Below are 22198 nucleotides of genomic sequence, written 5' to 3' on the forward strand. Positions count from 1 at the left end.
TAACGAAGTTTATATTGCGGTATAAAGCAATCGCGCCCCATCCTTCTATTGCTTTACGCAGTCCCAATCATGCCATTTGGAAAACTTCCCAAAGTGACAATAATCTCGACAAACGTGCGAAGACATTTAGCTCTCTTTCGTTAACCATCTTTAATTGATTCAATTCGCTTGGTAATAGTAGATCACTCTCTCTACCCTTAACATCATCTCTATTCGCCTTTCTTAATAAGGTGGAATTTTCTTGTTTCAATCTTTCCTTTTTGAAAAGCAAATTTGCCATGTTCCATTCCAAATTCTGTTTCATGAAATTATAGGAATGTGTTTCCTTGCATCTAAACAAGAACACTGCCCTTGATGCCGATCTGTCAACAGTTCTTGGAACTTCCTGGATTTCTACCGAATTGTACCTAATTAGGGACGCTAGGGTGGATCTTATATCCTTTTCCTTCATTAGCGCAGTTGAATTGATAATTTTCTCGGAGACCAATTTATTATCGCGAACACAACGGCTTAAACGCATCGCAGACGGGCCCAACGTTGAGGCAATGGTATATTCATAAACGGATGACCTTAATACTGGCATTAGTTTACTAAACGGAACATAATACACACCTGGTTTGGTTTCCTTCAAAAATGGAAAGCTTGACGATGCTAAGATTTTTAGATGACTATTTATTAAGGAAGCCGAGTGTGGATCCTCCATATCAAAGTCCAATTCATCATCATTATCTTCGTCTTCTTGCTGTAAATTATCACTGTCTTGAACGGATTTGGCTATACCAGCGGGTAGCGGAGGAATGACGAATCCGTCTTCAGTTTTCAATTTCTTGTAAGACGATGGCGCAGTAGCGTTTGAAGTGGGGCGTTTTTTATTGTCCGATGACCTCCTGGTTATTAAACTCCCGCGCAAGTCCAATTCTACGGGCATATGTCTTGCCAAGTCAATAGCATTGAAAGTCAATCCTGGAGTCTTTTCCTCAATGAGCTCCAATTCATCTTGAAACGATTTGGCCTCTTCTAAATCCTGCAAGAGTCCCGTTTGAGTTAGTGGATCTATAATGCTGGGAGATTTTTGCTCTATGAGCCTTAATGCAATTTTGTAAACCTGAGCTGTTATTGATCCTACCCTCGTCTTGGCCAAATTAGTCAGTTGTTTAGATCTCCTGCCCTTCATGAATCTGTCCAGATTAGTGGTCAAGGAAACCGTGGGTTTAACGATCCTTAACGACGTCTTGGGATCAACTGTTAAGATCCGCGAAAGCTCATTTGGTTTATTCATAATCTTGGCAAAATCGGTTTTCGCATTCATCTTCGCCTGAGATCTTTTCTTTAAATCTGACAACGGCGAGTTTCTAGGAATAGCTTTGTAGTGTTTGTCGTACAAGAATTGCCAGAGATCTTCAATTGGAGTGTAATGCAATTTCGATATTTCAATCAGATACCCCATTTCACACAGTTGCACAAAGAGCGACGAAATGGTGTACTTCATGGATTCTGATGTGGCGTTACTCAGATAATCTTGTACTGTGAGGGACCCTAGCGATATGACATTCTGCATAATCTCTGCCACCAGTTGTTTATGCTCCTGTTCATCGCTAACACGCAATTGAGTGGTGATTTCGTCGATAATTAACCCTGAGTAAAGCAAGAGGTGAATCCCTTCTTCATTATAGTAGTAATAGGTGGTCTTTTTCCCAGATATCGCTGTTTCTTGCAGGAACTTGACACATCTCAATTGTGTCAACGATACCAATGCGGTCTTGACGCTCTCCACATCCATGCCATCTATTTTCTCCACCAACTCGCGCACACTCAGTCTTCCCAGCGCAATTAGCATTCCGATCACGGAGGATGCTCTTTCACCTAGGTGCGCTTTCACCAATTCCTTGTATAGAAACAAATTAGGATTCAAAGTACGCTGTTCCAGCGAAGATATGGTCATAACATCTTCGGGCGTGACCAGCCTCTCGGACTCCACACTGGCCTGGCCTGCCTGATTGTCCGCATTTAGCGCATCTCCCAAAAGCTCGTCCATCCTAATCTTGGCCAACTCGTGTTTCCCGTCCTGTACGACCGCCTCTATTGTTCTCGATGCATATTTTCTACTATTATTGATCCGATTTTTTTTTTTTCCTCAATGCGATGAGCTTTTGAAAAATTTTGGATCGTCCGCGACGAACCAATAAAAGGCCCGCCCCGTCTTATATCCGTTAGCGCACCATATGTATATATATATGAGGAACAAGGGCCTTTCTTCACAGCCTTTGTCGGTGATATTATTAGATGTTGTGAGGTTTTAAACAGGAGTGTGCTCGAACGATTAGGACGGGAGAGCTAGAAATTATCGAAAGGAACAAAGAAGAACGTTGATGTTGTCTGCAGCTAGATTGCAATTTGCCCAGGGGTCAGTGAGACGGTTGACGGTTTCAGCCAGAGACGCCCCCAGTAAAGTGTCTACCTTGGCGGTCAAGGTCCATGGCGGGTCCCGTTATGCAACCAAGGATGGTGTGGCCCATCTTTTGAACAGGTTCAACTTCCAAAACACCAACACCAGATCCGCCTTGAAATTGGTGAGAGAATCCGAATTATTAGGGGGGATCTTCAAGTCCACTTTAGACAGGGAATACATCACCTTGAAGGCCACCTTCTTGAAGGACGACCTTCCCTATTACGTCAATGCCCTCGCAGACGTGTTGTACAAGACTGCATTCAAGCCTCACGAACTAACTGAATCTGTTTTGCCCGCTGCTAGATACGATTATGCGGTTGCTGAACAATGTCCCGCAAAAAGCGCCGAAGAACAGTTGTACGCCATCACATTCAGAAGGGGTTTGGGAAACCCACTGTTGTATGACGGTGTGGAAAGAGTCAGCCTGCAAGATATCAAGGACTACGCGGACAAAGTGTACACGAAGGAGAACCTCGAGGTTACTGGTGAAAACATTGTGGAGGCCGACCTGAAAAGATTTGTTGACGACTCATTGCTGAGCACTTTACCTGCAGGCGAGTCGTTGGCGGGTAAGTCCGAACCAAAAGCTTTCCTGGGTGAGGAAAATAGAGTGAGATTCATCGGCGACTCCGTTGCCGCTATTGGTATCCCCGTGAACAAGGCGTCGCTAGCCCAATACGAAGTCCTGGCCAGCTATCTGACCTCTGCGCTGTCCGATCTTTCCGGTCTGGTCAGCTCCGCTAAGCTTGATAAATTCCGCGACGGCGGTCTATTCACGCTGCTTGTCAGAGATCAAGACAGCGCCGTAGTGTCTGCCAACATCAAGAAGATCGTTGCCGATTTGAAGAAGGGCACGGACTTGACTCCTGCCGTAAACTACTCTAAATTGAGGAATGCCGTCCAAAATGAAGCTGTTTTCCATCCGATTGAACTGAAATTCGACGGCGTGAAGGACTTTAAGCTGAGCAAATTCAACTACGTGGCCGTCGGCGACGTTTCCAACTTGCCGTATCTGGAAGAATTGTAAAAAAAGAAAAAACCACAGGAAGCTGACGTATATAGACATCGCCCCGCACGCTTTTTTAAATTCTCACCATGAAAACACGACAAAATCAAATCAAATAACCACATGTAAGGCAAAAAAAAAAGAACCCGCTCATTATTTATTCCCCACCTTTTTCAAATTCTTATTGAACTAGTAAATATGTATTTAATTCCATTTTTTATTCAAGACTTAGGGTTTTTCTCCTTTTGGCGTGCACGCGGGCCTTTTTCTTCTTCTTTTGGACCGTGATTAGACCGCGTTACGTCACTTTTTCATGGATCGACGGCTTACTCAAAGCGGCGATAACAAGTTTCCCGACAAGGCCGGTGGTGCACGATATCACGCTCATTTGACAGTCCTGTTCTCGAGCAGGCGAGGCGGACGAGGCTATACTCTCTTGCAGATCGCTCTGGGCGTGGAACCATTGGCTCACCGGAAAGGCATGACTAAACCAGCGAGTTTACGAAGAAAATGCGGGTCTGCACAAATACGCTATCAACATGCCGCATTGATCAATAGGGGAGAGTGCAGCAGTATCCTTATTCCACCAGGATTCCACCAGGAAGGCAAACCCAAAAGCGCAATCAATTTCTTCCATCGTAAAGACGACGGATGTCAGCGATAAGACGGCAAATACCCCACAGAAAGGCCTGCACTGAACCGCTCTTCCATCAAGTCATTCCCAAGGGTGCGACGTCGTTTTCCTGCACGGTAAATCTGGCTGCCGCAAGAGGCGGCCCGCCTCCGTCTTGTCCCCTATTTTTCCCGACCAAATACATGCATCAGGGCCATCGCTTTATACTACCTCGACCAAAGTGGCCTAGACTTGCCGCTGGCGTCGTTTATCGCTGAGAGTTTAATCGTTTGAGGTAACAGAAGAAGAAAAGTTTACTTATGTGGTCCCTTTACACTTTCTGAAACAGGACGCTAGGACTTGCTACATGGCTCAGCATGTACTTCACCAAGGAAAGAAAGAAAGAAAGAAAAAAAAAGGAAACCACCTCAGAATATTCTTGTCCTATTTTCAAATGCGACCTATATCAACCCACTGAGCTTTTGGCTCTCTCTTGCGGTGCTGCCAATTGTCACAACTTCTTTCCTCCTTTTTTTTTTTTTTTTTTCTTTCTTTCTTGCTTTGGCCCTGGTTCCTTCAGTAACGGTATATACACTTAGCATCCACCTACTTTACAACATGTCTTCTTACGATTCCAAGGACGCCGATAGACAGCACGGGCGCCTCGACCTTACCGGCGTCGATGACGCCTACATCCCTCCAGAACAACCGGAGACAAAGCACCATCGCTTCAGGATATCCAAAGACACCCTGAGAAACCACTTTATCGCTGCAGTCGGCGAGTTCTGCGGGACGTTTATGTTTTTGTGGTGCGCGTACGTTATCTGCAATGTCGCCAACCATGACGTCGCACTCGTTGCGGAACCGGACGGCTCCCATCCGGGCCAGTTGATTATGATTGCCATCGGCTTCGGGTTCTCCGTCATGTTCTCCATCTGGTGCTTTGCCGGTGTCTCCGGTGGTGCTTTGAATCCCGCCGTCTCGCTTTCCCTGTGTCTGGCGAGAGCAGTCTCGCCAACGAGGTGTCTTGTCATGTGGATTTCGCAAATCGCTGCTGGAATGGCCGCTGGCGGCGCTGCTAGCGCCATGACCCCAGGTAAGGTCCTCTTTGCTAACGCCTTGGGGCTGGGCTGCTCCAGGACCAGAGGCCTCTTCTTGGAAATGTTCGGTACTGCTATATTGTGTTTGACTGTTCTGATGACCGCCGTCGAGAAACGTGAAACCAACTTCATGGCCGCTCTGCCCATCGGCATCTCTCTGTTCATCGCGCACGTCGCTTTGACAGCCTACACGGGCACAGGTGTCAACCCGGCGAGGTCGTTGGGCGCTGCCGTCGCGGCTAGATACTTCCCGCATTACCACTGGATTTACTGGATCGGACCCTTGTTGGGCTCCACCCTGGCGTGGTCTGTCTGGCAGCTGTTGCAGATCTTGGATTACACCACGTACGTCACTGCTGAAAAGGCTGCCAGCACCAAGGAGAAGGACTCTCGGAAAAAAGAGCAGACCAGCAGTTCGTCTCCTGCCGCCGAAGTCTGATTCCTTCCCTTTCTTTTTTTTTCTTGTCGCGTGATGATAATAATAAAGCTAATTCCTCCTCCTCCTCCTCCTCCTCTTCTTCTTCTCTATACACTCACTCTACATATTGCTGACAAATAATTATAATCGTTTCAATATCCGTTTCTCTTGTATAGACTCTTGGGAGCTTTGTAACCGATCTTGGTGTATAGCAACTGGGCCCTGTGGTTTGATTCATCCGTACACCAATACACGTTTGGCGTGTCCAGTTTATCGGCCTCCTCGTAAACAAACTGAATCAGCTCCCGCCCCACACCTTTGACCCTCGAACTTTCGTCAACATAGAGGTCATTGATGTATACCTTGTCCTTGAAGTCCCACGTGGTCATGTGACTGAGGAAGTTTATCATTCCAATGATTTTCCCGCTCGTGCTGTCGACGGCCACAGCAGCCCACATTTTGACGTTGGGGTCTAGGAACCTCTTGAAGTTAAACTCGTCCAACTCATTGGGAAACGAGACGCTGTAGAAATCTTGGAATGACCGCCAAAGCCCTTGCCAGCCCTCTTTATCGTCCTCGGTTACGAACCTTACAATCACGCTATCGCCGGTGTTGGACATCTTATAGCGACTGGTCTGCCTGGTGCATGCTACACGCGCTTAGAACCATGGGCCTTTCTTGCTCTATATACGGCGGTCATCCTTTCAAATCGCCATTGCCCCTCTCCCCCAATTAAATCTAAACTATCCTTTCCCCAAGGATACACCCGTTAGCTCCGTGATTCAGGACCTCCAACCAATAAAAGGGAGCCACGGACACCTGGGGAATGTACAAATGAAAATAGTCAGGGAACTGGTTAATGGAAGGCAAAGAAGATCAGTAATATAGGCAGCGATTCGAAATTCTCAGACGCTTGATGTAGATACACACAGTAGCACCGGATTTTCACGAAAGTGTGAATAACCCTCATAGGCTCCCGCAGTACGAAAGCGCAGCGCCAATCGTGTTTCAACTTCGGCCTGACATCCTTAAACTTGAAAATATGTTTACTTGTCTACAGAGTTTTCTTGATTTAGAAATCTTCCAAAATGCGTAAATAAAGAAAAGGACTTGCGGCCGTTTCAAGCACATTTTGGACTCCAAATCATCGATTGGTTGCGTGGTTGACTATGAACGGTGGAAGAGAATTAAGACAACTTTAAGATCATAGTGCTCTGTTCCTCTAACTGCATATACAACGGAAAAAGAAACAACTGGGAAAAAAGCCTAAATTTTCAAGCAGAAAAAAATTATATTATTTTCTCTGTTTACGAGAGTACAAAAGTGAATTTAGATATACTAAACGGTTTTTCTGTAACGGTAGGGTGGAGAGTAAGAACGAAACTCAGAGGACGGTGACCGACTGAACAAGCAGATGCGGAAAAAATAAAAATTTCATATCATCCTAGGAAACATCTCAGCTACGGATAATGGCCTGGGGCGTAGCCAAAATAGCCATTTGCCGTATCGCTTATGTTTTTGAGTGGATAGCCAGCCCCGTCAGCACCAGCGTAGGAAACTGTATTACCCCACCAATTGAAAGATGTATCTCTATATTGGACTGCAAAGAAGATGATAATGGCCGACAGAACCAAACCTGTAGAAAAGCCCGCTGATAGAACATAATTATATTTTTCCCATAGATTCAAATGGTGTCTTTTCATGTAATATTGGGAAATATAACTGACTATCATACCAGGAGTATAATACATAAGGTTATATGGAGGGCTCATATTGAGCATCCCACCCACAAATAACATTGGATCGAAGTTCCTTGGATAGAACCTGCCCCAACGCTTCCAGACACCAAACAGAACACCGATACACGCGCCTATCAACCAACACCATTTGAAGATTGGATAGATGTGGTTAAAGATTCTTTTTGGTCCAATTGCACCCCACACAACGGATGCATTGTAGTATGTCACAGCATCAGGGCACGTGAACTTTGCATCTTGATGAGGAGTACAGAAATTTTTGATATTGGAGATTTGCCAATTCAAAACACCTAGGTTAACAAATATCTGGATCAGAACTATAACGCATTGACCTCTAAATAATGCCATTGGTGGAATCTTACAGTAATGCGCAATTTTTAAATTGGAAACGTAACTATCTGCTTGACCATCAATGTTGTATCCAAACGCCTTCAAAATCATGATAGCGACTGGATTACCTGGTAACGCATATCCCATCACCATTTCGATCAGCAAATTTAAACCGAACGAAAAGCCAGTGGTTGCTTGCAGAATGGTAGTTGGAATCAGGAAAACGAAGTTGAAACCTAAAGAGACAAAAAGGCCCCAAACTGGTGTATTGGTTGGATAATGCTCCACAACGGCTATCCCCACAATGAGCGAAGCTATTAATATTGCAAAATACCACCATTCTGGAACTTCTTTGTAGTTTCTCATTGCAATAGAATGAGGGTCATCATAGTCATCTAGAGCCTTGTAGTCACTTTTGTACATTATAACCCAGGCTTTGAGTTTTCTCAAGGCCCACAGACTCAAAGCCCAATCTTTAAATGCGCTGAATAGAATTTTTGAATGTACAATAAATGACCATGCAATCATAAGAGGATATGCGCAGATGAAAGCGCCATACGTTACCAAATTTCCGGCACTATAGTAGGGTGGCGAGTAACTCTGGTACTTTTTCAAATCTAGCTTATTGCTACTATCTAGTATATTAGTAACTTTGAAGGAATCGCCTGTGTTAGTATACAGGGAGTTTGTAAACATTGGCAAGTATTGACAATTCATATAGTTGCTGTAGTATATTGCCACGACAATTAAAGCAGCTAAGACAGAGCCAAGATACTGCGTTAGATATGACCAAAACGGGTAAACCAACGGAGAATTTGATGAAATGACATTCCAATCGAAAGACGAAATAGGGTTAATGCCTAGACCAGTGACTCCCCCAGTGATATTTGCTAAGTTGATATTGCTTGGCTTAATCCATGTCATCCAATTAAAGGTGTTTAGAATATTAATAATATAGGTGGGGAACCAGTTGTAGATGAACATGATGAAGAAAGTCAAAAAGAAAAATTTATATCTGCTCATACCAGATTCATTCTTCTCTTTGCCCAGTAGTGCTTTGTTTATGGCAATGGTCGGCATAACTGTTGGCCATAGCGCACGAGCTGGATAAACCACAAATTTTCTAAGGATGCCAGCAAATCCAAATCCAATAAATTGCACGGATAACGACAGCAAAAATTGGTAACCAAATGAAAAAGCAGAATGGTAGAAGAGTTTCTGCGTCAGTATATTATAATGGGTGTAAAACGTGCCTTGGCAAATAGCATATAACAAAGTTGCGAACATTTGCTCTTTTTGGGTCCATGGTCTATTGATATTTATACCATATTTTGTACCTCTGACGGTAATACCATAACAGGGGACTGTTTTCGCCCAAGCCTTACCACAAAGGTATAAAAACATCTGAATGATTGGGGTCTCCAAGGAAATTGTAACTACTCTGTGAGAAAAAAATTCGTTAAACCCTGAACCGATGATAGACCAGATTACTGCCAAGAAATATGCTCTGAATGTCTCCACCGGAATAGTGGGGTCATCATCTGGATCAACAACAGCTCGAACCTCTTGATAAGGGGAATGAAATTTAATCGCAGAAGCAAATGCCCTGATGTCAAAGCTATCGTATTCATCCACTCCTTCTTTCGAGTATGAATTTTCTAATTCGACCAACCTTTTCCATTCTTCATATTGGTCATGTGGCAAGTTTTCGTCGTCTTTATGATAAACGATAGAATCCTTTAAAATTTGAATGGAATCCTCGAAAGTTAGTTCAGGCATTTTTTTAACGATATATATGATATCTTCCGGAATATCATAAAGCGTACGGTTTGTGTAGCCCAACTTTCTCATGAAGTGTAATAATTGTTCATCCTTATACCATTGAGAGAATTCCGACGAATGATTGGAAAGTCTCTCAGAGTACTCGACACCTTCTGTACAGTTGATGGTACCTTTTGTGTATCCTTTCTCGTTAAATGTAATATTATCTTTAATTGTTTCACTCATTTTTTTTTCGTTGGTTTAGCAATGATATTGCATTAATTTATGAATATTTTTCTGAAAACTGAGTTGCCCTTAAATGTCTTCCTATAATTGTTGTTGAAGACGCCCTATGAAAAATGAAATGAGCAAATCTTGAGAAATTGAATTATACTGGAAGGTAACGGCTCTGACCTTATTTATATGATTTTGAACTCAGAAATATACAACAAGAAGGAAGCAAATATTCTCAATAATTCTTATCTTTATGGCTAATAGTTTATCAATAAGACAATAGAGATAATAGAACCTTTTGATTTACCTTTCTGATAGAATAATATCAGCAAGTAAGATGAATGACTTTCGTATTGTTTACAAACAAGGACATGTTGTTGATAGGAGCATAAACTCTAAAATTCGCTAAATACTACGAATCTTCAAAAAACAACAAACATCCAATAACAATTTATGTGCTTCGATAAACCGCAATAAAAACCAAGAAGAATTAAAACTATATCAGTTAGCAGCAAATGTTCACAATCAAATCCGTGGGATTGCAATCACAAAAAAGTTGTGAAAAGTCGGACAGCCGCATCCCTGAATTCGTAGGTTGCTTTTACGGACATTACGATATGAACCAAACATTTTTGGTGCCCTTCGCATACCGCTGCCTCTCTTCAGCAAGATAAAAATTGTGAGAAAAGAAAGCGTTGAAGCGCTGATATGTGACACACCATGAAAGATCTATACGAGGGACCCATCTTCTTGCATCTCTTGTAAAAAATCGAATATTGACAATTACTCGCTAGACTTTGTTTTCATTTTTGTTTTCTGTCCAAGAATATCTCAGGATGAACCCTGCTGAACACTGTAGGGTTGCCACATTTGCTTATCACAACATACACTTTTTGTGCCAAAAAAGGAAAATCGTGTTAGCACAAGGCTGGCAAGTCGAATAACCATTTCCAAAAATAGCAGCTGCGGTCCGCAAGATGCTGCTGATAATATCACTGCGGCTAGATCTCGCTTCAAGTATCGCCGATTTTTGCACCGTTTTTTCTCGTCTCTTTTTTTCTCGTTTCCTGATAGTGCCTAGATGCTCCTCGAGCAACTGGATATGCCACATGCGAAAATGTTTTCACAGTACCGTGACATCCCCTGCAGAGAATTTAGGCACGCCTCATACATTCAAAGTGTGCTTCAGTTCCCTTTCAATGACCATCTAGATGCTTCTTACCATCGTCAAATCACAGTGTGAAATAATCTTCTTAATAAAAGAGGGATAGAAAACATCTATCATTATTCATCCATTACGCTCGGATTGATAGTAAATATCATGCTTTTGCTTGCTTATCAAATTTGCAATCCTCTCTTGTTGCTGATGTGGTTGGTTGTTCTTCTGATTTTCACAACAAACATGGCGCGCCAGTAAAACTTACTTTTTCTTGAATCAAGGTCGAATGAAGAATCTAACAAACAAAACAGAAAATGAATAGTATAGTGAACAAAATAGTACTCTTCACTGTAATAATCAATATATGAATTACTCCTAATTAAGTTATCATAACTTTGGAAAAAGAAGAGGATTTTTTTTAGTCGTTGTAAGTATGCAACCGAAAGCAGTTGTTATCGTAGTTTGTGCGTCTGCTATTAGCATTTAGGTACCTAATCAACAATCAAGGCGTTCTACTAAGAAAATCGTTCAATATAAGAAACAAACTAGCTGATACGATATGATTACAACTTCACTATCTTCATGTGACAACCCCCATTTCCATGACTTGACACAGGGCGCACATCGAGCCTTCAAGTTGTGTTTTCACAGCTGCTTTACAAAACGCGTGAAAAGCAAATGACAGCAATCAAAGCAGTTTGTGACGCGTCACGGAATACAAGCATCCATTTGTTGTTGAGCTTCCAGACCAGAAAAGTGGAAAAATACCTAAGTAATAAGATTAGTACCGACTTAGATTTTTCAACAGATGATAGTGAATGAAAGAAAAGATAATATATATCAAGACCGCATAATGTAATGTTTTCTGTACTTTTTATAAATGCTCAAATAATTAACTTTATACCGTGTTGGTTATACACAATTTAAAACACATGCCTATTTTAATGATATAGATAATCTGAAAGACTCGACTTGGTGTTGTAGATATATCGCCATCCAGAATGTTGTAAAGCTTCGTGAAAACTGCTGAGAAGAACACTCAAACAAATTTTGATTTAAACTGCTTGGATTTTTCTGGCGTATTCTCCTTTTTTTGGCTTGTGTATGAGAAGAAGTATAATAATGAGAAGGCATGCAAGATTACGCCGCAATTTTGATTTGAATTTAGTTGTAAAAATTGACCGCATTATATTTCTGATACAGGAATTGTGTTTATTAAGACATTTGAATACCATGTTGATGCTACAGTGCTGCGTTGCCAAAAGGGTACAAGACCTGGGCCAGGGTAAATATTGGAAAGTGATGTTTTAAATACTCGCATGATTTATCATATCCTGAAGGGCAACATGGTATTTCTCAAAAGATGATTGTTACCATTCGAAAATATCTCTGGGTTGACATTGATATATTAAGGGCAATATCGTCATCTGTCAGAGTGTATTACAGTTGGATGTCTTTGCAGCTGTACTTCAATGCTCATGCAAATATGTGATTCAGCCATACTGAAGCATTGCCAGATATAACACTCTGCTGTTGATGTATTTTCTTGTAAGCATACGGAATACATCAGTGCACGGCTTTACTTCCAATTAAAGGGATCTAATAAGTGTGAGTAAATACTATGAGTGGTATAGACACCATTTTACGTGTACAATGAACCACAAGAGATATGCGATTAATATATCGCAAGAATCCTGAAACAATTTTTTTATCTTATATCGTTTGCGGAGAGAATATCTAATAAAGAGTGAAATATGGAACGAAATATAAAAATTGCCGCAGATGATTTTTAGCGATAGATATTCAGGTAGATACCAGGAGCCTTCATGAACTTGATTTACCTCGAGTTAAGATAACAATCACACTCTCACAGTAGAGGTGTCACTATTATTAAAACACCAATTTTGCCCATCAACACTAACTATCCAACGGCTTCCATTTGTTGTTTAGATAGGTTCAATAATGCAAACAGCATCTCAAGCAGCACAGCCACCGTTTTTCTTCACAAACAGTTACGTCAGCAACTACTGAAGTCCTTGTTTTCATGTAGCTTAATACATACATAACTTGAATATGTATATATACAAATTTAATAGAAATTGCGCTATAATAGGCGAAACGAAAATTTACGTTCTTTTACTGAGAATAACGTGTATACTTTTAATGGGTCAAATATTCGAAAGCAAATACGGTCCCACTTTGAGTAGCAGCAATTTTAAACGAGATCATAGAAACATAAAAGACCAGCTTCAAAATAGAATTTATTATCTGCTCATATCATCAGGATCCCTCCTATTGGCTGTAATAACAAAATTAATAGGCAAAATCTCTAAACAGTCCTAGGTAATTGCCTATAACGAAAAAGACATTTGCTTAAATGTGAAGATTTAACACTTAAATGCAATTCATTTTGATCAGCCGAATAACCCTCGCGCACAGCAATCTCATCTCGAGCAATTAAAAATCCTCTCAAAAGCCATTGGCATAAACTTGCACCGAGATATGCAAAGCCCACGAAAATTGCGGTTCGATAATAATCATTTCCATTTGTATTGGTTACACGGAGCTTAAGACCAATTATTGGAGCGACCAAGGCAAAGACCGCAATAAAAATCCATGTTGCACTAAATGTAACAGCAAGTTTTTCGAGGCCAACGATGCGTGCGACAATAGAAGCAATTGTTGGCCAAATTGTTCCCATAATAGAACCAGCCAATAATCCAAAAACTATTGCAGTAGCTAAATTGTTACATGGTATCCACATAGCCCAACAAAGAATAGCCATGGCAAGGTGCAATATTATACCAATCGTCAATGGACCATATTTATCTGCAACATGGCCCGCAATTGGTCTTCCTATCAAAGAACCAACGCTTACCATACATGATACGTATGAGCCTTGTTTGCTGCTATAGCCTAAACTAATGGTAAAATCAGATAGGGAATACAAAAGGACAACGTATCCTAACATTGCAAACGACACAAATCCGAAAAGCAGCCACACTCCAAAGTTTGAGAGAATTTTCCAATCTAGTAATTCGAACTTGTGCTTTTTATGCTGACTTATTCCTTGAGATCTGGTTCTAGTCAAAATAAGCGCAATAGTACTAAGCATTGTACATATAATGCATTGAGCAATAAGTGCCCATTTAACGCCTCTCGTTTCTAAAATACTTTGCATCCCCAAGTTAAAGACGATACCTCCAAACCCACTTCCTGCAGTTCCTATCCCAGAGGCCAATGATCTTTTTTTTCTGAACCACAAGGGGATGAGTGTGATACTAGGTATTAAGATAGATGCTAAACCAAATGAAATCAAGACACCTTGTGTGAGATAGAGCTCCCAAAGATTTGTGGAAAAAGCTGCTAGCAGAAGAGCTGTACCTTGAAACAAAATTCCCAAGCCTATGATGAATTGGACGGAAAAAATGTGGTAAAGCCACGTTATAATGGGTGCGAACAAAAGCCCACAACTAAATGCCAGCCCACCGATAGTTGCATAATCTAATTTACCTCCACCAGCAAAAGTATTGTTCTCTAGGTAATATGCCAGATATATAGCATAACCAGAATTTGCCCCCCAAGTACAGAAATTATATAGAACAAAAGCCAGAAGGACAAACCACCCGTATCCTCCATCGGGAACGTCGATGTTAGGAGTTGATATATTCCCACTAACATTTTCTTTACCAGCTAATCTTGACTTGTTGTCAATGCTGTTTAGACCGTTTTCATCTTGTTTTGCAGACATGGTTGACACAAATCAATTGCAAGTGCAGGAATTGTTGTACAGAAGTACAGAGACTATACTTTTACGCCATTAGGAAGAAATTGAATTGGAAATAGGACGATATTACCTATATATAGGTTTTTGAGCAGCTCTAAACACCTGTAAAGCGGACGTATCAATAAAACGGAATACCACCCATTATGTTATTCTCTTAATTTCGTGATTCAGAAAACACCAAACAATGTCCTTTAGTATTGTATACATGTCAAAGCGGGAATAGCCAAAAAACGGAGAATTTTGGAAACCTTAAAAAGATGGGTGTAGACTTCAAACATGAACTCAAACAGAAATTCAAGGCTTTGGGATAAAAGTGCGTTTATCACCTACATATCCATAGCAATTGAACGTATGGTAATCTTCCAGCGGTAATATCACAAAAACGGAGCACTTTGCGAAGTAGTAAGTCTGCGCTTGAATGCTTTTTGCCATTAATAGAACATGAAAAAGCTGGAATTTGATCGGAAAAACACTTTGATTAGAAGGAGTAGAAAAAAGCCTGCAAAGTCATGTTACTTTTGCAGATCGAGAAAGCTTAAGTGTGATAGAACAAGGCCGCTATGCGGAAGTTGTTCTTCCAGAAGTCGAAAGCAATGTGACTATGAAGAAAACACTTCTGCGGAAGAGAATCAGCTCAGGGCAAAATACAGCAAATGTTCGAAGTTTGAGATGGCTCGCCGTATTGAAGAACTGGAATCTCACATAGCAAAACAGCCCCAGGCCTACATTCACAAGGAAGAGAATCCTCTCAACAACATGAGATATCTATCTTCAAAGCACAATAGACACATACTATATGGGCCAACATCATACCGAGCAATATTAGCAACCCAAACAGACACTTTTACCAAATACAGGGAAAAGATATGGAAAGTACTAAAGCTTAGTCGTAACAGCTGGAAAAGAGAACATCATTACTCAACCCTTTCAGAGATCAGTTCCATTGAGGCTGTCTCACCCCAAACCGATTCACAGAGTGTTATTGAATCTTTATGTGAATCACTTCCAACCTATGAGACTTTCCAGCAGCATCTAGCCGATTTTTTCGCCAGCAATTTCTACCACAGCTACCAAATTGTTAATGAACAAAAAGTCCTGACAGACCTACAAGATTGCTTTGTGAAAGGTCCAAAAAATTGTGAAACGGGCTGTCATGAAATAACTGCCCTCACTCTAGACACCAAGAAAAACTATTACAAAGTGGGTGTAATGACAGCAATTATGTGCTTAGCATCACACCCGAGTAAGGTGCCAGAAGCTGTTGAAGTATTCCATAAAGTTTTAACATCTTTTGTTTCGGCTAAAGTCTTTTACATTGAGCGTGTCGAATTTTTGTTTTTACGTTATTTGTATATAAATGTAGCGGGTCTCGATGGGGGCGATCAATCGCATTGTATATTTCTTCATGGGTTGACGGTTGACACAGCTATTCATATGGGTCTTAACGAAGATCTTCGCCGTTTATTTGTGAATGAAAACCATCCAATGGAGGAGATTCCATATTTGAAGAGATTATGGTTATGGATATTATTCACAGACGTAAAAATCTCACTTTCCACAGGGATTCCACTACGCATCAGCGATGCTTTTGCAGAAAAGGCATGCATTGAAAATTATTCCTCACCAAGTGATATTCTTCTTTATAAGACGACATCAAAACTAAGGAACATTATGGAACAAATTCATGCCCGCGAAATATCGCCCAACATCCTGCTTATCATTGAAGACTTGAAAGAATTTACCAGAAAGGTGTTCAAACCCTTACAATTTTACTTAAATACATTAAATTTAGATGGTAATGAGTTCACCCAGCTTCAATTATGGCACACAAGCCTTCATATGCTAGCAAGTTTATCCAATCTTCATGCCTTGACATGTCAAGAATATAACTCAACAATATTCAATACAAGCATTCTGGCTCCCCTGAACTCATTACATTTGTGCTTCAAGGTCCTCGAAGGTTATTTTGAATTAGATAATCACAATGCATCTTCTGCTTCTCCTTGTATTTCAAAAAAATGGCCCCATCTGAACAGTGCACTATTTCTTGTTTATGTGGGTGCTTTTAGAGCATTGATTCAGATTTACACTATATTTTTACAATACATGGAAAACAAAGATATCCAATCGTTCACGCAGACAAATATGCCTATAAAAAGCCAGTCTATATGTTCTGGGGATATCGAAGGTCCACGCGATGGTTGCATTTCACTGAAGGATGTATTCAAAGAAATGGGAAACATATTTGATCATATTCACCAGGAAAAGTTGAGGCCGCTTGCCCAAATTTGGCAGAACTCCTATTACTTTTCTATTATCGTATCAATGGAAAAAATAGGAAGGAAAGCATTTGAAAAAGTATTGAAACATATTGATGAGAGGCGTAAAATAGAGGAAGACACATCTGAAAAAAATTCAACCACAATATCAAATGATCCAGAGGAATTCCTGATGCGTTTCTCAGAAAATTTCGCTGAGGATATATCAGGATATTCGGATGATTTTTTTGATACAGATATTTACGGATGGAGCAACTTTGAAGATTTCTTTCCTTAATTGGTGCAATGACTGAGCGCTCAGAAAAAGAACCGTGCCAATTGACTCCATTTGTCAGCTAAATTGAAAATATTTTCGTGAAAGCTATTGGTAGCGTCGTTTGCCCCATATTTTGGACAACTAAATAATTCTGCGGCTGCGCTGCTCTTTTTTTTGGCTTCTATTGCGTTTTTTTCCCTTCAACATCTTTAAACATGAATGTCCACGTTAACTCCACATTTAATGTGCGTTATGACACCGGGCCTGTAAGCCGCTGAGTATGGAACCCCAGATGATGAATTTTGAGTACAATAATTTTAATACGCTCCAAATGAAAACAACCTACTTCTGAGGACACCAATTTCCATGTTCTTCTGGTATGCTACAGCTAGTAGGTCTATACATTAAGACTTTTTGATACTTACCTGTATCCTTGTCACTTCCAATTATTTGATTTTATCTACATTTTTTCGACAAAGAATCGCATTGACAGTTATAATCACCATGACGAGGAAAATTTAGGTAGAACGGTTACATGCATCTAATCAAGAAAAAATGTGCTTTAATCATAGTGGAAAATCATTACCTGAACCCCGATGAATTCACCTACAACTACATTTTAATGTAGAGAGAAACTGTAAAGCATGTCTCCACGTTTGCTGTTTATGATATTGTATGATACAACGGCTTTATGTGCCCCATATAATTTTTAACTTTGTAAATGACACCATTGAAAGGGCATGTGCGTTTCGGGTCAATATTGCAGAAAACAGTGCAATATTAAATTATCTAATTGGGACCATCATTTTGGCATTACCATATTTCGTACGAAAAAGGAAAATTGAAAGGCATCGCAAATATCCGAAACAACAGAATTCAGCTCTTACTGCTGATCATGCTTTATTCATGATAGATCTCTTTCTGAGACCAAAGTCCAACCCCTTATTTCGTGAACCAGTGAATCTCGTTACAAATTTTTGATTTAAGTTCTTATAAAGATAACGATATTATTTATACAGAATACATGTTGAAATAAGAGAGTATGGTCCAAATTATGTAAAATATTGCGTTCTTGAATGGTACACGTACTAGATACCTTTTTACCAGCTATCTATGGGTGGAATAAATTCATTCTATTTCCGGTAGAAGATATCATTTCAATAGAGAAAGAAGAATGGCTCTTGCTCAAGTAAACAGCGAGGACGAGTTTTTCATATTTCCATCTCAACAATATGTCGAAAACTCCCAGTACACTAAGGATCGTCCGTATGTGCTACGCAATTTTTCAAGCTTGTGGCGTTCTTTCTTTCTATCTTTTCGAACCTGACAGTCAAAATTAATGTTTGGATAATATTTGTCCGCGCTAAGAATAAGGTTGAAACCATCAACAGAAGCTGATAAGGACCCAGTGTGCTACAGGGTAAGGGGCAGAAACTGCATATTACTGTAGTTTTGGAATAAACATCCATATGTACCCATAAAGTCGCATTATTATATAGGAATTAATTACTACTCCCAATGGAGATGCAATGTTACCCTAAATATCTCATAAAAGAGTGCTCCAATATATTTGCTGTCTAACATCACGACATGTTACATAAGCTAGACCGTACTATCTCTCGTCAACAAAATTGGAGATGAGAAGAGCATAGGTTTTTGCCCGTTAAATATCTCGAATCTCAAAAGGTTGTCTTAGTTAAGGACATCTTCAGAATAAGGCTTTACTTGGTTCTGTTATGATATTTACAGCAAAGTAGCATTTCTTACGTGGGTAAAAATACGATTGGCACTACAGCTTAGTGGAAAATTTATCCGTTTCTCGCTGCTTCATCTATGTTTTAGGATTTACGTTCTTGCACGCTATTATATTGTCATGCCATAAGCGTGTCGTGTCGAAAAAACTTACTCAGTTCTCAGCCACCCTACGACTATTCTCTTAGAAGAGGCACAGTGGTTCAAAAGGCAAATAATTTAGGGACTCAGCACCTTAAATTGAGGATCCGTTGATGAGTTGAAAGCTTATTTTACGAAGTGAAGGAAGTGTGGAACTTAATCAACACTGAGGGAAAGTGGAGCTCAATTCTTTTATAAGATATTCAACTTTCAACGTCGTTCTCTACTTCGAAGGATTTTTATTTATATTTACTCTACCCTCGTGAAGTCTTGGCCTCTTGTTTAAGTCTTTACGGTTTTCCGATGATGCTACGGTCGTTGGAGCTACAGCATTGCATTGATGAGAAAGAAAGCTGAAATGCAGTATTTAGTCGCTATTATAAAGAGCAAGAAAAATGGTTCTAAAATGGGTGGAATCGGGTCGCAAAGCGAATGAATCTGTGTATGCTTGAGCAGTAAATTGGGAAGAATGAAGAGTTATTTTTTCGAAGGAATTGATTGCCGGCGATTCTTTAACCGCAACTATTCTGCTGTTTTTGCCTGTGTTGCCTAGGTCTTTGGATTTTGGACTATGACCATACATTTTGAGGAGCGATTAGCATGTACCAAAAAACAGTTGGTGTAGATATGGATTTCTGCTCATTGATTTAGTGACTATGAGACCTCCTAAATAGGGATAGACACTTTCGATCGAAAGTATATTTGAGCGGCATTTTATACTCATTTGCCGTACAAATTGCTTTCTACCGATGGCGCGACGAGAGGAGAGATTCGAAACGCAATTATGGCTAGTTCGTCCTAGAGTTGACGCCTCTCTCTTACATATTGTGGAGGGGCATGCATAGTACATGGGCGTCAACATTCCTTCGTCATCATGGTATCTGTGGCTTAGCAAAGGCAGCCACCATCTCAATGATAGCTCTATCCCGTGGATTACAAGTATGCAAGTTTACGAACAATTTTACTGATGATGTACCAAGTCATAACCGCTACAGGGTACGATTCCCAACACATTTGTCAACCGTTCACGTGAAAAAGGGATCCTTAAACTTTTCTGTGGCAACCGAAGAAAGTACGGTAGGCACCACCCATATATTCTTTGATGCCAAAGAACTGACTAGAGAGGTTGCGGGATAACAGAAAAAATCAGCATGCGGACTGGGGACTTGTCTCCATATATTAGTTTATCAACAGTTCTGCTGTTGGGTACGAAATCATATATACCCCTACAGGGTACGATTCATAACACACATGTCAACTGCTCAAGTTCTAATTTGCAGAGAGCAGAGGCACTATTTTTCCGTGGAAGCCGTTTAGCGCATATCAATCAAGGCTTAGACAATGGGCGTCTGAACGAGGGTCCAAACCAAGCACGCGGATCTTCTCTTTGACCGAAAAAGGAAGTATCGCAGGCACGAAAAAGGGTTTTTTAAGGTACCCTGGCTTCCCTATAATTAGCATTCTTCTCTTCGGCACATACGAGAGAATATAGGCAATGCAAAGCATGCTTTCATATACGAAATCTATGGAAGACAGGTCGTTCAAAGACAAGCATATCTCCAGGCACATCTCCAAGCACATCTCCACAGCGACAGCGGACATGGATGCGAGAGATAAGATGAGAAAGAGTGTAAGATAAATGGTGAGGTTCGCTAATTCGTTTGGGTACTAGCAAGCCGACCAAAGAAACCATATAAATAGAGCAGCTTTAATCTGCTATATTTGAGAATACGCCTTCATTATTTTCTTTCTACTTAAGCCTATATCACCATTAAAGAAACAATCCAAAACAATCCAAAGCAAACAAATAGAATGGTCAAATTAACTTCAATCGCTGCTGGTGTCGCCGCTCTAGCTGCCGGTGCCTCTGCCACCACCACCCTAGCTCAATCCGACGAAAGAGTCAACTTGGTTGAATTGGGTGTGTACGTCTCTGATATCAGAGCTCACTTGGCCCAATACTACTTGTTCCAAGCCGCCCACCCAACTGAAACCTACCCAGTCGAAGTCGCTCAAGCTGTCTTCAACTACGGTGACTTCACCACCATGTTGACCGGTATTGCTCCAGCCCAAGTGACCAGAATGATCACCGGTGTTCCATGGTACTCTACCAGATTGAGACCAGCCATCTCCAAAGCTCTATCCAAGGACGGTATTTACACCATCGCCAAATAGGTAACACGCTTTTATGAATGAAATCCTACGGACATTAGGAAGGAATGAAAAAACAAAAAAATATGATTTGACGGTGTATATAGTTGAATATGTGTATATTAATATTATAAACCTCTCGATCAATTATGTTATTTTTGAAACGGTGGCGGAATGGATTACGGAATGAGATTGTGTAAAGTTCATTTCGTGAATGCCATTTACTGAGTAACCAAAGGGATGGTATATGTTACGAGGTATGAGGGGGTATAGATGGATAGTATAAATGAAATAATGATTAGTGAAGATTAATGATGATTACTTATGACTGGTGAATATTTTATGAAAAGTGAAAAATAGTTAAAAAATATAAAATGGAGAGATTAATTATAGGAAAATGAGAGTAATGATATTATATTGAAGCGCTATATGAGTATGTTATATTCTATAGCGTCCGTGTGCGTATGTAGTTGTATTATAGAATAGTGCATGGAATGGAGATCTGGGACCTTGAACTTGGACTGATATGGTAATTATTTATGTTCCTGTGACGAGTGAGTAGCATGCGGAGGATGTACAAGAGGAAAGGCGGTAATGGTAGAGAAAGAGTATGATGATAAGTAATGGAATTGAGTAGAGATTAAAGTGATTGTATTCGTTTATGTAGCACCCGTGTGCGTATGTGCTGGTATTTATGTCAAGGATATTAAGAATACTGTAATGGCGGCTTATTGAAATGATGATATTGTGTATTCTATATTTACAATAGTGTGCTGATAGGAAAAGTATTTATATATTGTTGCGTTCGTGTGAATATTTATATGTTAGTATACTTATAGCTGTAGTATGACAGATGAAGTAGCAGTCAGTAGAGTCAATGCCAGTGAATATGTATTGAGGTGATGGGAGCAGTATGATGTTAGAGAGTAGAGTGTGAGGGTACGAAAGTGATGTGATGGTGGTGATTGTATTGTATATATTAGTTATGTTAACAATGGCGTAATG

The 22198-nt window shown here is 40.4% G+C and overlaps 8 protein-coding genes across 8 annotated transcripts; 4 read left to right on the forward strand and 4 right to left on the reverse strand.

Annotated features, from left to right (window-relative positions):
- Positions 1 to 67: 67 nt before the first annotated feature.
- Positions 68 to 2035, reverse strand: RPC82 (DNA-directed RNA polymerase III subunit C82; the record flags this gene model as incomplete). The annotated part of the gene is made up of 1 exon (XM_056232043.1): positions 68 to 2035. One exon carries the CDS (start codon positions 2033 to 2035, stop codon positions 68 to 70), a length of 1968 nt encoding a protein of 655 aa, XP_056085802.1.
- A 334-nt stretch (positions 2036 to 2369) lies between these two features.
- Positions 2370 to 3476, forward strand: QCR2 (ubiquinol--cytochrome-c reductase subunit 2; the record flags this gene model as incomplete). The annotated part of the gene is made up of 1 exon (XM_056232044.1): positions 2370 to 3476. The coding sequence occupies one exon, from the start codon at positions 2370 to 2372 to the stop codon at positions 3474 to 3476; it is 1107 nt and encodes a 368-aa protein (XP_056085803.1).
- Positions 3477 to 4686: 1210 nt separating this feature from the next.
- Positions 4687 to 5607, forward strand: AQY1 (Aqy1p; the record flags this gene model as incomplete). The annotated part of the gene is made up of 1 exon (XM_056232045.1): positions 4687 to 5607. One exon carries the CDS (start codon positions 4687 to 4689, stop codon positions 5605 to 5607), a length of 921 nt encoding a protein of 306 aa, XP_056085804.1.
- A 131-nt stretch (positions 5608 to 5738) lies between these two features.
- Positions 5739 to 6206, reverse strand: HPA2 (histone acetyltransferase; the record flags this gene model as incomplete). The annotated part of the gene is made up of 1 exon (XM_056232046.1): positions 5739 to 6206. One exon carries the CDS (start codon positions 6204 to 6206, stop codon positions 5739 to 5741), a length of 468 nt encoding a protein of 155 aa, XP_056085805.1.
- Positions 6207 to 7046: 840 nt separating this feature from the next.
- On the reverse strand, positions 7047 to 9680 carry OPT2 (Opt2p; the record flags this gene model as incomplete). The annotated part of the gene is made up of 1 exon (XM_056232049.1): positions 7047 to 9680. The coding sequence occupies one exon, from the start codon at positions 9678 to 9680 to the stop codon at positions 7047 to 7049; it is 2634 nt and encodes an 877-aa protein (XP_056085806.1).
- Positions 9681 to 13156: 3476 nt separating this feature from the next.
- Positions 13157 to 14578, reverse strand: MCH2 (Mch2p; the record flags this gene model as incomplete). Its single annotated transcript, XM_056232050.1, has 1 exon — positions 13157 to 14578. One exon carries the CDS (start codon positions 14576 to 14578, stop codon positions 13157 to 13159), a length of 1422 nt encoding a protein of 473 aa, XP_056085807.1.
- A 477-nt stretch (positions 14579 to 15055) lies between these two features.
- Positions 15056 to 17170, forward strand: SKDI16G4510 (uncharacterized protein; the record flags this gene model as incomplete). The annotated part of the gene is made up of 1 exon (XM_056232051.1): positions 15056 to 17170. One exon carries the CDS (start codon positions 15056 to 15058, stop codon positions 17168 to 17170), a length of 2115 nt encoding a protein of 704 aa, XP_056085808.1.
- A 3684-nt stretch (positions 17171 to 20854) lies between these two features.
- Positions 20855 to 21217, forward strand: SKDI16G4520 (SRP1/TIP1 family protein; the record flags this gene model as incomplete). Its single annotated transcript, XM_056232052.1, has 1 exon — positions 20855 to 21217. One exon carries the CDS (start codon positions 20855 to 20857, stop codon positions 21215 to 21217), a length of 363 nt encoding a protein of 120 aa, XP_056085809.1.
- Between the last annotated feature and the right edge of the window lie 981 nt (positions 21218 to 22198).

The sequence above is a fragment of the Saccharomyces kudriavzevii genome (assembly GCF_947243775.1).
Source record: "Saccharomyces kudriavzevii IFO 1802 strain IFO1802 genome assembly, chromosome: 16".
NCBI classification, from domain to species: Eukaryota; Fungi; Ascomycota; class Saccharomycetes; order Saccharomycetales; family Saccharomycetaceae; genus Saccharomyces; species Saccharomyces kudriavzevii.